General features: G+C 59.5%; 1 protein-coding gene across 3 annotated transcripts in view; it reads left to right on the plus strand.

Moving 5' to 3' along the window:
• Lmx1b (LIM homeobox transcription factor 1 beta) overlaps positions 1 to 13,844 on the plus strand; it is a 71,037-nt gene extending 57,193 nt beyond the window's left edge. Inside the window, exons 3-8 of one of the 3 annotated variants that reach the window (XM_026386522.2) lie at positions 9,810 to 10,042; positions 11,650 to 11,831; positions 12,022 to 12,099; positions 12,239 to 12,340; positions 13,256 to 13,397; positions 13,687 to 13,844. In XM_026386522.2, coding sequence (XP_026242307.1) covers positions 9,810 to 10,042; positions 11,650 to 11,831; positions 12,022 to 12,099; positions 12,239 to 12,340; positions 13,256 to 13,397; positions 13,687 to 13,844 — 895 coding nt within the window. Of the gene's footprint in view, positions 1 to 9,809; positions 10,043 to 11,649; positions 11,832 to 12,021; positions 12,100 to 12,238; positions 12,341 to 13,253; positions 13,419 to 13,686 lie in introns of all 3 variants that reach the window. The other 2 variants (XM_026386521.2, XM_026386523.2) reach the window with 2 other exon arrangements.
• The last annotated feature ends 2,535 nt before the right edge of the window (positions 13,845 to 16,379 follow it).

A 16,379-nucleotide genomic window follows, 5' to 3' on the forward strand; every position in this document is an offset into this window, starting at 1 on the left:
GGTAGATAAAGGGATGGATGGCTGCAGCGTGTGAGGTGGATAAGGGGATAGATAGATATGTGATGAATGGATGGCTGGGTAGAAGGGTGGATGACTAGTGGTGGCTAGACGGGTGGATGGGTGGATGATGAGTTGGGAGCAGAGAAGCTCTGCCCTCTCCTCTCCAGCCCCGCCCTTGGGACTCCAGCCAGACCTTCCTGCTCACCTGCTCCGCCCTGACCTGTGCTCTCCCTATCCCAGACATGGCTCCATATTCTTCTTGCTTTTGTTCTTTTTCAACTTCTCCTCCTTCCCCAGAATGGCCTCTCTATTTCTACACAGAGCTACGCTGGGCTCAGATACGCCCCATTCCTGCAGCAGCCCCACCACTTTCTCCACTGGGATCCTCGGAACTCTTTGAAGTTAACAGCATATCTTCCCTGTCCCCCAGTTCTGCCCCCACCTGGCTGAGATTGTGCCTCATCAGGCCCTGCCCCCATGCCCCAGCCCCTCCTGGGCACACAGCTCTGGGCACAGGCCCTTCTGGCCAGGCAGGACCCCAGAGAGAAGCCCCAAGTCCTCTGCGTCTCGTGGTGGGGGTGCTCCTCTTCCTTCTGTGTTACTGGCCCCTGGACTCCTCCCTGTGTCCTCAGCACCCCAGCCGAGGGCATGACCCAGAGGCTCTGAGGCGACAGAGCCATTCAAGGAGGTGGGCAGGGTGGAGGAGGCTGAGGCTGGAAAGGGCTTCAGATCCGGGAGGCCCAGGAAGCCACTAGGGAGGCTGGGAGAACAGGCATGCGGTCTGCAGCCCACCGTGTGGGCCTTGAACCCCAGCGCCCTTTCTCGCCCATTCTCAGGAGTTGCATCCCACCTCCCAGCACCACTTCCCTCTCTATCACAGAGAGTGGCTGGCCTGCTTCTCAGGGTCTTAAGGGTGACAGGTTCATGTGCAGAGAAACATAAGCCAGCATGTAGGGAACGCTGGATCTTAGTAAATAATAGTAACAGACGTAACAGCTGCTAGATTCCCAACCAGAAGCTGGTGACCTCAGTGAGAATGGGGGACAGAACCTGGATCAGCTCAGAGGGGTTTGATGGGCAAGTGGGAGGAGAAAGCTCCCCCCAGCACACACCACAGAGAGCCTGGCTCAGAGTAGGTGCTCAATAAATGTTAGATGGCTGAGTGAGCAAGCAAAACAGAGATCCGAGCCTCTTCCTTCAAATGACTTGAACTTTCTAGTGAAGGGAGAGTCAACCCAGAGGTTAATGAAAGAACATAGCTGAAGCCCGCAGTGTGGTACCCCCATGCCCTCTGTGTCCTTGGTGGCCAGGCTCTCCTGCAGCTCTTCTGGCCTGGACCAGTGTCCTGAGCTCAGCTGGAGGGGAACATGGCAGGATGCTCAGAGGGACAAGATGCCCCACCCACCCCCTGTCCTGGGCCCTTGTATCTCCTTGATGGCAGGAAGGGTCATGCCTGTCACCAGAGGATATCTCGTCTCAGAGAAGTGCCACATCTCCAGATGGAGAAAACTCCTGGGGAAGAGTCTGGCCCTTGTCCCACTCACCCCAGGGACGGACTCCCTGAAGATGGGAAGCCAGTGTCTGGCCTCATGGGCACAGTCACTCAGGCTGCAGGAGTGAGTACCTGAGTGTGAATGAGTGCCGTGTGTGGGGGTCTCTGTGTGTGTCTCTGTGTGCCTCTGTCCTGGCAGCTTGCACACAATCGCCCCGCCTGCCATGGGCAGCTGTCCGGGGACACATCCCCATGGCTGACCTTCTAGAAGGCAGCTCAGGCTTGTACTCTTCCACACCTCCATCCTTTCTCTGGTATGCTCTTGGGTCCCTGCCTACCTTCCAGATGCACCCGGGGTGGGGGGATCACTTTTCAGTGCCACCCCTGCTCTGGCCTGGTCTGGGGCAGCCTGCCCTTTAGCCTGGTCCCCAAGCCTCTCCCTTCTGCTCACCATCCTGGGCCCACGCCTCAGCACACACAGGCACTGGATTCACAACCCTGTCACATGGCCTGCCCCACCCCCAGCTCTCCCCAGCTGTCCCTCGGTTCCTCTCAGCCTTGCTCACCTGCTCCTACCACAGGGGCTCCTTGGGTCCCCCCCACCCATGCACTCATCTTAGGGCCTTGTGCTTGCTGGGCCTGGCCCCCCCCACCTCCCCCAGATCTCACAGGGATCCTCCCTGGGTGTCGGCTCAGGTGTCCTGTCACAGGGCTGCTTCTGATGCTCCTCTCTAATGATGTCCTCTCTAAGGATCTTTGCCGCCTCCTTTTCCATGGCATGGCCGCCATTGATACACTCTGACCATTGCGGTTCTATTCCTTCAAACAGATGAATGCAAGTGCCCCTCTACACTGTTAGAATGTCCCCTCACCTAGGAGAAGGGAAGCAGGAGGCGGAATGACAGTCTCTTTTGTCCCTGCTCTCTGCCTGGCCCCCGGACAGTGCCTGGCCGTGAGTACTAGGTGCTAAATCAGTGTTTGTAGGAACCCCGAATGTGTACCCGCCTGGCCAGGTCGACCCCTGGATGGCACATGGAGCCGGCGGCGGGCGGTCCCTCCCTGGTCCCGGTGCGTGACCTCCAGCCGGGTCTGGGGCTCCCACTGCGCCCAGGCGCGGATCAAAGGGCCGAGGCGGCCGCTGGCATAGCGGGGTCTGCTCTCCTCCCGCCCCGCAGGAAGCGCCCGGGCAGCGTCGCTGCAGGCCCGGCCCCGGCGCGGCGAGGCGAGGCGAGGCGCGGAGGCCTGCGAGGCTCTGTGAGGCCGCCGCCGAGCGAGCCCCGAGCAGCGGCCACGCCGGCATTCCAGCCGCTGATTGACGCGCGCACCGGGGCCCCCGCCTGCGGCTCCCGCCGCCGCCCAGCCCGCCGCATCAAAGCAGATGTTTGCAGCTGGTTTGAGTTGGATTCCCGTCCTCAGGCCCCTTTTTGTCTCAAAATAAAAAACAGCTACGCCCGGAATGATAAGGACGCAGCAGGCACGTGGGGGAGATGTCAGCGAGTCCGGCAGGGAGAAGGCCAGGCGGCTGCCTCTGCCAAGTGACAGGCGGACTTCAGCAGCAGCAGCAGCAGCAGCCTCAAAGCATCCATGGTCCTGTCCCCTCGTCCCTCAGCAGCTTCGTGGCAGGCAGCACAACCCCACCGCCATGGTAGCCTTAGCACTGGCGTGAATTCTTGTTGGGCCAAGCAAGTTGGGCTGGTCCACCCTGGATCCTGCCACCCGGTAACCTCGTTGCTTGATTCCTTGGAAGGTGGGCGCTGGGAACCTCTGCTTTTCAAAATTGAATACAGGTTCAGAGGGCGTTGGGGTTTGCCCCAAGGTCAGGCCAGTAGGTGGGAGAGCTGAGATTCAAATCCATCCATCTCCAGAGCCAGGTTCTTAACCCCTGTCCAGTCCCTTTTTCCAGGAAGCCCTCAGATGGGTGCACTCTGATGGCCCCCCTGCTGCCCAGACTGCTGCACAAATACAGATGGCGCCCAGAGGATGGCAGGTGCCTAACTGTGCCCAGGCATCTTGCAGGAGCCCTGCTCAGAGTCAACCTCTGAGGGCATTAGCTGGGGAATTAGAGATGTCACCAGCGGGCACAGAGGGGCTGCCATTCCAGCAGCCAAGCCTCCTGGTCCCAGGGAAGGAGGAGGGTGTTTCCAGCAGCACCCTAGGAGCTGTGGCATTGGACTTGGAGAGGCCCTGAAGGAAACCAGGCCCAGAACCTGCCTGGTACCCAGTGTGACCCTGGTTGAGGGCCTGACAGAAGCCCATATCTACAAAGAGATACATAGAATACAGATCTAACCGTGTCACTAGGGAGCTTCAGAGTGAAATTGGTGGTGAAGGAGAGAAGGTTCCAGAGCCTGCACCAGACACCACAGTACTGCAGTCAGAATAAAGGCAGACATACCTCCAAGACCCCTTATGTGGCAGGCCCTGGGCCAAAGCCTCCTCTCATAGGATAAAAATCATCCAATTCCCAGCCGCCCAAAGAGAGCAGGTGACTCCACTTTACAGAAGACAAAACTGAGGCTCAAAAGAAAGGCTGTGACCCAGCTGGTGCTGGAGATGTGGAAAGGCGCGCACTCGGAGGTGGGGTAGGTTCGGAAGTCCAGACCTGGTCCAGTCACTTATGGTCAGGGGAGTCATTCATTATGCACACGCACCCCTGGGTCTTCTGTGGGTGCTAGTAGTGAGGGCGCAGTGTGGGGAGGTGGTTTGCTAGCCCAACAGGAACCAAGTATGGAATTCCAGTGATAAAAGATGAAGAAAATGTGTAGTTGTGCGGGGAGGGGGGCTAGGGAGGGCACGTCCACTTATCTCGTTAGCTGGCGGCGTGTTTAAGCCCTTAGAAGCTGAGTGGTTAATGTTTTCTTGTTCCATCTGGCCACACCTTTCATTCCTTACAAGGTTGTATGTTCATTCAGTAGGCACCCCCTAACTCAGTGCCAGAGCTGGGGTGGGGGGTGGATTATACCCAGCGTCTGCATTCTAGATCAGTAGTGGGTTTGTCCCCAGCTGGAGGGTGGCAGGACCTGTATCAGAAGAGGCTTCACGGAGGAGGTGACATTTGGAAATGGGCCTTGGAGGTGAAGAGGAATTCACTAAGACGCAAAGGAAAGGGACAGAAAAGGCAGGCCTTGCCAGCACAGGGCATTTTAAGTGCTGAGGAGGCCAGAAGGGCCTTGCTCCCTTCTAGGAGTAATGGAAAGCCTGGTGGCTAGGGGTGGCAGGGACAGGTGGGGACTTGAGTGCCACGATTGAGTCTCAGGATTTACTTTGAAATTATTGGCTGTTCTTAGACATCCTGAAGCAAAGAGGTTTGAAGTCTGATTTGACTTGATGTGTCCGTTTTCTGTGGCTGTGACAAAATGCCTGAATAATCAACTTGCAAAAAGGAAAATATGTGTATTTGTGGCTCAGGTGTCAGAGGCTTCAGATCATGGTTGCTCGGCCCTCATGGCAGGAGTGGGTGGCTGTCACCTAATGACAGCCAGGAAACACAGAGAAAGGAAGGCTGGGTCCCAATATCCTTGAAGGGCACACCCCCAATAACTTCCTTCCCTTAGCCCCCCTCCTATAGGTTCCACCACCTCCCAGTAGCATCTCGGGCTGGGGCCCAAACATATGGCTTTTGGGGGACACTTTCTAACAACAGCAAGGCGGCAAGACCAAGCCTATTTTTGTGGAATAAGAAGCATCGGTGCCCATTGGGTGGGTCAGTGTGGTGGTTAGAAGGGTGGGGGGTGGGAATCACCACTGAGGCTAGCGGGGGGGGGGCGCGAGGAGGCCCACTGAGGGTGGAGGATGAACCCGGAGTGAGGGTTATTCTGGGAATTCAACAAAGGGCTCTATCAACTGTAAAGTGCAGTGCTGGGATAAGCAAATGGTAACCCCATGCGGAGGAGACAGGGAGCATCCACCTAGCAAGAAAGGTGAATGGGTGCCAGGTATGTTGAGATGATAGAGGGAAATGGCAACCATGCGCCCATCCCCTATGCCTAACCCAATCAGGTGCCTCTATCATATTCCCCAGACGGGGACACGGAGGCTCAAGAGGAGAAGGGACTTGTACAAAGTCCCAGCCCTAGGAAGTGACAGAGCCAGGATCCCAAGCCCAGTGCATGCCATCTGGACACTCAGATCTGGGTGAAGACTGCTCAGAGTGTCCTTAGGAAGCCAGGGTCACGGGGGGCCTAAGGATCCCCGGAACTCCTGTATCTCCGCAGTCATCTGTGGTTTAGGAGAAATGAATCAGATCTGTAATCCATGTTTGAATGCTCCTGAAAAAACAGTTTTCAGAGTTTTGTTTATTAGCTTTATGAGTTTAATAAATTGAGCATTAAACAAATGAACCAATAAAAACTGAGAAGAGCTGGAGATGTGATCTCACAGCCTGGGACTCTTCAAGGGAGGGATGTCCCTACAGATGGAATGTCTTGCCCCACAATCCCAGATGATCCTCCAGGAGAGGGACAGCAACGACACAGAAGATGTGTGTGTGTGTGTGTGTGTGTGTGTGTGTGTGTGTGTGTCGGGATGTTCAGTTTGTTTGTTTGTTTTTCAAAAAACCCCCGGACACTCAGCCCCACCTTCTGAGTAGTAAGCACTTGGGGTCTATCGGGCCCCTCCCAGGACAGTTCACAGACACAGCATGGTCCCCAGAATGCAGGACACCCTGGGATTCCCAGGGCAGGGAGGGAGGCTGGGGAGGCTGGGTGTGACCTTGAAGGAGTAGCCTGCCCCTACCCTTGGTGTGCTCATCTATAAAACGGTGATGAGATGGCTCTTCCTTTTGGGGTCCTTTGGGGACTTAAGAAGGTGACGCAGGGGGATGATCTCTGAGCATGAGCACTCCTCCAGAATGCTAATGAGACCCCCCAGATCCTGAAGCCAGGGGTGCTCCACCGAGATCAGGCCAGATAGAAGCTGGAAAGGTCAGCCCGAACCCAGGGGGGCACAGAAGCTGGAACTGGAAAACCCCCCCAGTGTCAGGAAGGCCCCAGGAATCATGGAGACCCCGCAGGGGTGACCCATGAAGACATTTGGGATACAAGTGAGACAAAAGAAGGGCAGATATTGGCAAAAGCCTCCTCCATACTAGCACAGAACCAAAAGGCTTTGAATGCATCCAACTTGCCGGGCACACACCTGTGATCCCGGTGACTTTGGAGGTCAAAGCGGGAGGATCATAAGTTCAAGACCAGCCTCGGCAACTTAGCAAGACTCTCAGCATCCTAGGGAGACCTGTCTCAAAATAAAAATAATTTTAAAAGGGGCTGGGTATGTAGCTCAGAGGTAGAGCCATTGCCCGGGATGGACCCCAGGCTCTGCCTTCTGTGCTCACTGTTTTACGCCGACAGTGAACTCATTGCCTCTCTGTGCTGAGAAGCAGGCAGTGGTGTGGAGTCCATTATACAGACAAGTAAACTGAGGCTCAGTAAGAGCCAGTCACCAGTCAGCAAGTGGGAGAGCCAGTGTGACCCTCACGTCCTCTCACTGCGGGGGGGCCCCCTGCCTGTGGCTGGCCTGCCTCTTCACACCTCCTGGGGGCTGGTTGCTCCAGGCCCTCCATGGTGGGAGAATCAGCGAGAGGAAATGGGGCTCACCGAGAGGAGGGGAGCCGCTGGTGCCCCCAACCCCTCCCACCCCCTGTTAACAGCTCTCACCCCAGCACTGCGCATAGACAAAGGCAGCCCCATAATTGGGAGTGAGTATTTCATGCGTCCCCCCCGATGTTTTATTGGGTGGAGAGATGCTTGGAGACCAAACGGATGGCACATTCCGTTTATAAAGTGCGTGCCGTTTGTTTTATTTCCCGGGTTTTTGCAATCTAGATAACAGATGACGCCCCGAGTGGCTGGCGCTGCCTCTGTAATGGCGGCACAGAGCCTTTGGAGAAGTATTAATAATAGATTGTGTTGATGAGTTTGGAGAAAGTAGCAATCCACCCCCTGCTGCCAAGGCATTAGCTGTTCTCAACAGCCAGCATGGTGGATTCGACCGCGAATGCGGGTCACCAGCCCGCACCCCCACCCCCAGCCTAAGGAGGTCTCCTCTCTGGGAGCCACCCAAGATGTGCTGACCCTGGCCTGGGACCTGGCCCTGCCATTGCTGCAAAGACTCCGCCCGTGTCTGTCTGCTCAAGGGCAGCCTGCGGACCTCAGTGGGGGTCCCTCGGTCAGGTACAGAGGGCCAGGGAGGGACACAGGGCAGGAGCATCCTCCATGGTCATTTGCTTCTGCAAGTCCTTAGCAGAGGTGGCTGGTCAGCCAGAATCCTTGAGGTGCCCTGCAGCTGCCACGGACAGTTGAGAAGGTTGTGCTCTGAACAAGAATATCCAGTCAAAGGATAGACCTGGAGCTGAGACCCAGCTGGTATGCCCTTTGCAAAACCTGCACTGTGTGAGCTGGAGGTGGCCGCTTGCCTGGGGTGCAGAGCTCAGCCTGAGCTGCGCAGGCTCCGGGCCTGTGCTTGCCTCTCCTCAAACATGCAGGGGCCTCCTTGAGGATCTGGTGGAGCCAGGCCCTGCTTCATAGGACCCCAGTAGAGTTGGGTGCCCTCGGAGTGCGTGGCCACTCCACGGTGATGCTTACGGGGTTATGTGCTCAGGATCATCACATCCTGGCCATGTATTGGAGGGAGGTCCTGTTGATGTCCCATTTTACAACAGAGTGAGCTGAGGCCAGAGGAGAGCTCAGGGGAGCACAGAGGAGGCCGCTTCCCCTAGATGGGGCATCAGAGAAGGCCTCCCAGAGGAGGTGGCATTGGAGTTGGGCGTTGCAGGATGAGTAGGAGCCCACCGGGAAGAACAGAGGTAGGTGTCCGGAGAACCTGGAGGTGCCTCCAAGCTGAGCATCCTGGTCAGTGCTAGGACAGCAGGCAGAGCTCAAGCTGGCCCTGTCCACTGCACCCCAGTGGCTCGCCGCCGTGGGCAGTGCATGGCAGCCCCGGGAAGGGTGGCAGGCCCAGAGCCGCACATTTATGGCCATTCCTGTTCCAGAGCCGATTAGTGGAGAATTGCAGCTGTAATCCTTGCCCGCGATGGCGGGCCATAAAGAGGGATGGGATGCACACAGCGCTCCCAAGGTGGCGCCTGCAGACGTGGCCCGGGGACGCAGGGAATGAAAAATGGTTTTAATTCCCTCCCAGCAGCAATAATTTGATTCTTCATAAATTTTTCCATCAAAGTGTTGTTGAGGCCGAGTTCCCACAGAGCAGGGCGCGTGATGGGTAGGGGGGGTGTCAGGGGGAGCGGTCAGCAGCCAGCAGAGGAGGGGCCTGTCGCCCAGCCCCCCAGCCAGAGGCAGAGACCCCCGCCAGGGTTGTCTCCAGAGACGGGAGCAGGAGCCACTCTGTCATGGAGGGACTGGATCAAGTCCAGGCTGGGAGTGGCCCCCATGTTGACTACCCATCTGGCTCCGATGCTCCCCTCAGGGCCTCAGTGTCCCCATCTCTAAAATGGGGCCAGTTCAGGTTTGTTTCGGGGGCTCATCTCCTGTCTGCTAAAATGCTAAAATGGCTGCTGCGGTGTGCTTGCCCCAACCCCCACCGTGGCGATGCCTGAGCTGAAACCAGGTTAATAAGACATCAGTCAAACCCAGGCACAGGAAAGAGCCTGTCGAAAGGCCACCATGATGGCACTTTGGAGAAACAGCAGCTGTTCTGTGAAACACAGAAGGTGGTGAAGGAGGAGGCAGGACCATGGGGCTCCTGATCACCACGTTGGGCGCTTGATGTTCTTCTAAGGGACTTAGGGAGCCGGGAAGAAGGTGGAGCAGGCAGCAGCAAGATCAGACATGTGTTTAAAAAGATCCTGCTGGATCCTGTGTTGGGGGGTCAGGTGAGAGAAGGTTGAGGGGTTAGAGTAGCCAGGAGCCTGGGGAGGGGATTGGGGCAGCTACTTAGGCAGGGGAGGGCCCGAGGCTGAAAGGCTGGACAGGATCAGGGATGCACGGATGTGGGGTTGAGGGAGGAGTAGGGAGGTGGCAAAGTAGGTCAGGGAATTGGGATGGGTGGGACCCTTGCCCCCAATCACCCTGCCCTGGGGGAAGGTGGACTGACCCTACACACTGCCCTCTAGTGGCCACCATGCCTCTGGGTGGACGGGCCCTGAGCAGATGCACCCAGGCCAGGACGCACCTTGGGTCACTTGAACCTGCCAGGCAGAAGAGTAGGCCTGCAGGGCCCTCCCACTGCCTGGCCCTGTGCCAAGGAGGGTCTGTCCCATGTGGGCCTGGGGGTCCGGGTGGCAGGAGGGAGAGGTCCTTGGAGGCAGTGGCCTCTGGGAGACCCTGGGCCCGGCCGACACGCCCACTCTGTGCACTGGCAGGCTCTTCGCGGCCAAGTGCAGTGGCTGCATGGAGAAGATCGCACCCACCGAGTTTGTGATGCGGGCGCTGGAGTGCGTGTACCACCTGGGCTGCTTCTGCTGTTGCGTGTGCGAGCGGCAGCTGCGCAAGGGTGACGAGTTTGTGCTCAAGGAAGGCCAGCTGCTGTGCAAAGGCGACTACGAGAAGGAGAAGGACCTGCTCAGCTCCGTGAGCCCCGACGAGTCCGACTCCGGTGAGTGCTATCCCCGGGCGGGTGTGGTGAGGGCAGCCAGGCCAGCTCCTCAGCAGGGACCTGAGCCACGCAAGGACGACACACCCACGCCGCACAAGCACACGGACACTACCGTGCACACCACCCCGGGCTCAAAATGCACCCGGACACTGGCCCTGAATCACATGACCCTACAGACACGAGCATCTGATCACACTTGCACACACACAGGCACGCCTGGGAGCACGAACGCACATACATGCATATAGGTGTGAATATGTATTCACGCGTCCAACATGCAAACCCTACCCAGGTACACACAGGCGTACACACTCGGACACACACAGCCAGGCACTCATGGCTGCACTTGTGTGTTTGTGCACATACTCCCACCCACTGCCCACGTGCACACACAGACACGTGCACAAACTGTGTAATGTGCAAAAGGCTGGGGAGGTGGCTGGCCCCCTCAGGGGCATCCTGAGCCCCACAGTCACGGTATCTGCATGCACAGGGGTCTGTCACTGTGGGGGCCTTGGCGGAGGTAGTGGGCTCTTCTCCCTCTGTCGCTGTCTTCCCTGGGCAGGGCATCACCACAGCCCCTCCTGCGGCTGCCAAGCTCCCCCTGAGGAGCAGAGGCCAGGCTGTGCCACTGCCCATTCATGCCAGGCCTGGGAGAGGGGAGACCGGCCCCTCCACAGGGCTCATGATCTGAGAAAGACAGGCCTGGAGGAGACAGCCCAGCTCAGGCGAGGGCAGCAGGTGGCCTGGCAGTAGGCGGGGTGGGGAGGCTCGGCCGCCCATTGGGGCTGGCATCGCTGCAGCCCAGTGTTCAGGGGACTGGAAGTACTGCACATGCTTGTGGTGTGGGTGTGTGGCTGGGTGAACACACGCTTTTCACGCCACATGTGTGATCATGAAACACACAATCAGTGTTGCAGGCCTATGTGTCCCTGCCTGTGGCATGTGCCCCCGGCCTGTGTCTGTGAGCGGCATGGGCACGGGCTGCTGTGGGCCAATTGCTAATCTGCATGTGCGTGTCAGAGAGTGAGTGTTCCTCCGTGTATGCACATGCACACCACTGCCATGCGTACTCTGGCATGAGGACGTGTGGTACATGTCCTCTGTCGGTCGAGTCTTAGTCCCTGGAAGCTTCAAGAAAGAAGGCCCCTTGTGTTCTCCTCTTATCACCCCACACCCAGCGGGCACGTGGCTAGTGCAGCGGAGACTTCTCTTGAAGGCAGCATGCTGGGCTGAGGTCTCTAGGGTGACACAGGTCCACAGGATAAGGAGGGTCCAAGGCAAGATGGGTTGGGGGCAGTCCAGGGCCAGCCTGGGCCACAGATGCCATCCTCTGTCTTAAGGGTGTCCATCAGCCCTAAGAGGCCAGCAGACCTGCCCTGCGTGCGAATGTGAGCACACCCTGTACGTCTGGGGCCCGGCAAGGCAGGCTGCCGGCTGGGAAGGAGGGCTCTTGATCCCCGGGTGCTGGGCACCCATAGCAGGTGTCAGCAGATGGAGATGGGATCTTGTCAGGTGTCATGTCACCTTTGTCACCTGAGGCTACAAGCTAGGACTTAGGACTGCCCCTCAGCCCTACCTGACAGGCTGGGTTGTGTCCCCCACAGTGAAGAGTGAGGACGAGGATGGGGACATGAAGCCGGCCAAGGGGCAGGGCAGCCAGAGCAAGGGCAGCGGGGACGATGGGAAGGACCCACGAAGACCCAAGCGACCCCGGACCATCCTCACCACGCAACAGCGAAGAGCCTTCAAGGCCTCCTTTGAGGTCTCGTCCAAGCCCTGCCGGAAGGTGAGTGGCGGCTGGGGTGGGCCGGGCGGGGGCCGAGACCCGTTGCCCTGCTGCCCTGCTGCCCATCTAGGCCCCACCGTCTCTGCTCCTGCTGGGGACAGGATGGCCCTTCACCTCCCCAACCCCCCACCCAGCTCTCCCTTCCCAGCTGTCCCTGCAGGCCTGACCTGTCTCCCTCTCTCTGGGCCAGGTCCGAGAGACGCTGGCAGCTGAGACAGGCCTCAGCGTCCGCGTGGTCCAGGTCTGGTTTCAGAACCAAAGAGCAAAGGTGAGAGGCCACTTCCTGCCCCCGGTGCTCCTGGGGCCCAGATGTGGGGGGGCTGGGAGTGAGTGGGGGCAGGGAGGAGGGTGGGGGGGCGTGGGGGAGCACGGGGTGGGCAGGCCTGACCAACGACGCTCCCCTGCAGATGAAGAAGCTGGCGCGGCGGCACCAGCAGCAGCAGGAGCAGCAGAACTCCCAGCGGCTGGGCCAAGGTGAGCCCGAGGACGCTCCCCCCCTCCCGGAGAAAGTCCCACGCCCCCCGCTCGTCACACCCCGTGTTCTTCCACATTGCTGCCCACAATCAGGCAACACCCCAACCTCCTTCCCGCCCTGGCTGCTTCTGATTGTCACCGGTCAGGGAATGGTTTCATGTCCTTGATGTCCCCTCCAAAGAGCTGCCTTTCCCATAATGACCTCGACAGAGATTCTCAGGACCCCTCCTGACTCCTGCCCCCCCAGTTGCTGGGCAGTGCCTGTGTCTGCCCCCCCAGTCTTTCCCCACAGTCCCTCCCTGCCAAGACCATCCCTCACTCCTGATGTCCTCAGGGGACACTCAGCTCAGCCCCCAAAGTGCGCCCACGATTGCCCACCCTCCAGCTGCCTCCCACGCTGGCCCCTGTCTCCCCAATCCCACCCCACAGACGGGACTTTCGGATCCTGCCCTTGACAGCTGCTCCCTGCCCCAGCCTGGCGTCCCCCTCCCCAGGGGCTCTCTGGGTCACTCTGGGCTGGGGCTCCTCCCTCCAGACGCCTTCCTGGGCCTCTCTGGCCCGGCTTCAGGCCCCATTCTGGTGCGCCCAGATGCAGGGCCAGGTGGGATTGCTATTGTCTGATGGGGCTCCACCACCCTGGCCACCTGAGGACCTTGAGCTGGGGTTGGGGGTGGGCAGAGCAGGTGGGGAAGGCCAGGAGGGGAAGGCCAGGAGGGGAAGGCCAGGTGGGGAAGGCCAGGTGGGGCCGGCCAGGTGGGGCCGGCCAGGTGGGGCCCGGATCCTGGAAGGGAATTGGAGCCACAGTAGATATGGTGCTGGGGAGTCCGACGTATGGGTTGTCTAGGCGGGAGACGGGCCCCTGGGCAGCCCCGAGGAGGTCATAAGGGACCCCTGGGGACATCTGCGGAAGCTGCCCGGCCAGCTGGTGAAGGTATGCCCTGTCCCCAGAGGTCCTGTCAAGCCGCATGGAGGGCATGATGGCCTCCTACACGCCTCTGGCCCCGCCGCAGCAGCAGATCGTGGCCATGGAGCAGAGTCCCTACGGCAGCAGCGACCCCTTCCAGCAGGGCCTCACGCCACCCCAAATGCCAGGTGACCACATGAACCCCTATGGTAAGCCGCCCCACCCCCGCTGCCCTAGCACTGCCCCGACCCCGGCCTGGCCAGGCAGGCTTGGGGCCATGATGACCACTTGCTGCCCAGGGGCGCAGGCCAACCCAGCCACCTGCTCCCTCTGTGGCCAGCGCCCCAGTCTCTGGCTACACACTGGCCGGTAGGCCGTCCTGTCTTTCCTGGCCTCTGGCCACAGAGCCTGCAGGGATGATGGGGCCCCCAGGAGCCCCTGCCTGCACCTGGTCCTGACGCCCCTCCTGTCCCCCAGGGAACGACTCCATCTTCCATGACATCGACAGCGATACCTCCCTCACCAGCCTCAGCGACTGCTTCCTGGGCTCCTCAGACGTGGGCTCCCTGCAGGCCCGCGTGGGGAACCCCATCGACCGGCTCTACTCCATGCAGAGTTCCTACTTCGCCTCCTGAGAGCCAGCTGGGCCCCAGGGACGCTTGGGCACAGGGCCTGGGGTGAGAACGCTGGCCTCGGCAGCCTCCACACGGCCCTGGCCTGCTGCCCACACGGACTCTACCGACAGCCATACGGTGCCCTCCCCTCAGCCGGCCGGGCTTGGCGCACGTGTCCGCTGGGCACAGCCGGACAGGCAGACGGGCGCAGCCTGGGCAGGAGCTGTGTCCTGCCCACAGAGACCTTGTCACCCCCAGGGACCCAGAGCTCTCGGACAGCCACTCGCCTCCCAGCCCCACCTCGACTCCATCGCCTTCTCCCTCCCCATCTCTTTTTTGGGAAGCGTAAATTCTCTCTATTTTTTTAAACGTCCTCTCTGTGTCCAGCCAACCTCCATGCCCCCCCCCATGTCACCCCAGGACGATGATGATGTGACACAGTCAGTGCCTGGTACCTGAGAGCCGTGGGCACCAGCGCCCGCACTGTGCCCGTCTCTCCCTCCAGTGAGCACAGGGGCCACTTCTGAGGTCCCAGGTAGCCCAGGACCACTCCTCAAGCCGGAGCCTGGAGGGAAGTAGGGAGGAGCCCAGCAGGTGTGACAGGCAGACCCAAAGGGACAGACACACATGCAAATGCATGCATACCTACAGGCACCCCCCATACAAAATACACGTGTGCACACACACACACACACACACACAAACACACCCTTAGAACTGCTGAAAGAGGCGGAGGGATGTTCTGTGGGTCTGCCTTGTCGGAAGGGGAAAGGGGGCCATGAGGGACAGGGACTTCTCAAGAGCAATTGGAGAGGGAGGAAGAGGAGAGGCAGGGTTGGGTTTGAGATGTGTAGACCCAGGTGTACCCTCACCTGGCCCAGGTGAGTCAGCCCAAGACCCAGCCAACTCCAAGGTCAGAGTCGGAGTCCCTGGCACAGGGAGAGTCAGGCCGAACAGCAGAGCTTCCAGGTGGAAAGGGACTCTAAAGTCGCCTGCTGGGCCTGCCGACTGGTACCTGGCTCCCTCCCAGCCTCCTCTGCCCTCCTCACATGCCTCCAGTGACTAGCGCCCGCCAGTGGCCTTCCTGCCGGTGGGCTTCTGTGTCTCCCAGTCCCTAGTCCTCGCTTCCCAGTGCCAGCCTTCTCCAGCTCTTCCTCTTAAAGCTGCACCCTGGACGGGCTGCAGCGCTCGTTCCCTCTGAAGGTGTGGGCAGCCATAAGTCCACGCTCCGCAGGCCCACCGTGAGCAGGCCCATGGCCTTCCCTACTTCAGGACCCCTTCTGGCTAACGTGGCCTGAGTGGTTTGGGCCCCTTGACCTTGGAAACTCACACTGCCCCTCTGTCACAAATCCCCCAGGCTTTGCACACATGTGGTGACTAAGCCACACCTGTTCTCTGTGAGCAGGTGGGATGGGAGGGGACATTCATTGTCTAGACACCTAGAGGGCCCCAGCTTGTTTCTGGCTACATGTCCTCTTACTTGATTCAGCCAACCTGTGCGGTTTCTCTGCAACCCAACTCTGTGACCACTGACTTTCCCCACCCCCTGGACACTTCTGCCCGTTAGAGGAATGGCAGGAGGGCCATGGGAGCCTGTCCCCGTTCAGCACTGGCCCATAAACCAGTCCTCCTTGGGTGATGGAATACGGGCACCCTGGCATCCTCGCCCCTGGCCCGTCCCTTCAACTCCATCCTGTCAGAGGAAGAAGTAAGGGCAAGCTGATGGTCCTCAAAGAGCCCTCACTGGCCCCCAGTGACCTCTGTGTCCTTGTCCAGGTGCTCACAACCCTGCCTTTAAATCTAAAGTCTAGCCCAAGGCCACCACCCTAAGGTCTGCCAAGTCCCACCTTGGAGCAAATGAGGATGCCGAGGGGTCTCCCCCCACCTTCAGGCCCCTCTCCCTGGCTCCCCCTGGAATCCTCCAAGTCTACCAACCTGCTGTGCCGTTTTGCTCCTCTGTCTACTGGGGAGACCTGGGTTCCTCCAGTCTCCTCACCCCATCCTGCTTGTCACCAGACAGAGCTGTCAGAGGGAAAGATGGGGCTCAGCATCACCATTCAGGCTGAGGCCACCAGCCTGGCCCTTCTGTGCTCTTCTCATTACAAAAAGGACCTTGCCAGGGACCTCAGCGGACATCCTCAGTCCTCTGCAGCCTCTGCCCACCTAGGTCTGGGCCAGCTACGCCCCGTTCCTGACATCCTCCCCTTTCTCTGGCACAGGCACAGGCTGACTCGTGCCCAGGACACCTGAGGCAGATTCAGGGGAAGATACCCCAGCCCCCAGGAGACCTGGCCCTTCTCCTCCACACCCTCTAGGTTGGAAGGATCACCGACAGTGGGTCATGGAGCTCACCCCTCATGTCGCAGCTAGAAACCTGAACCCAGAGAGGCCTGCCCCAGGCCTTGCAGCAAGTGTCAGAGCCAGAGGTAGAAACAGGAGCCCTACGCCAGCCCCCTTCCCCCGGCATGTGACTGGCCTCCAGGTCAGGGTCCTGCTATGTTCTTAGTGAACGTGCTGGCCCAGAGAGCCACCTCTTCCCACCCTGAGTCCAGCCCT

Source organism: Urocitellus parryii, chromosome 4, assembly GCF_045843805.1.
Source record: "Urocitellus parryii isolate mUroPar1 chromosome 4, mUroPar1.hap1, whole genome shotgun sequence".
Classification (NCBI taxonomy): Eukaryota; Metazoa; Chordata; class Mammalia; order Rodentia; family Sciuridae; genus Urocitellus; species Urocitellus parryii.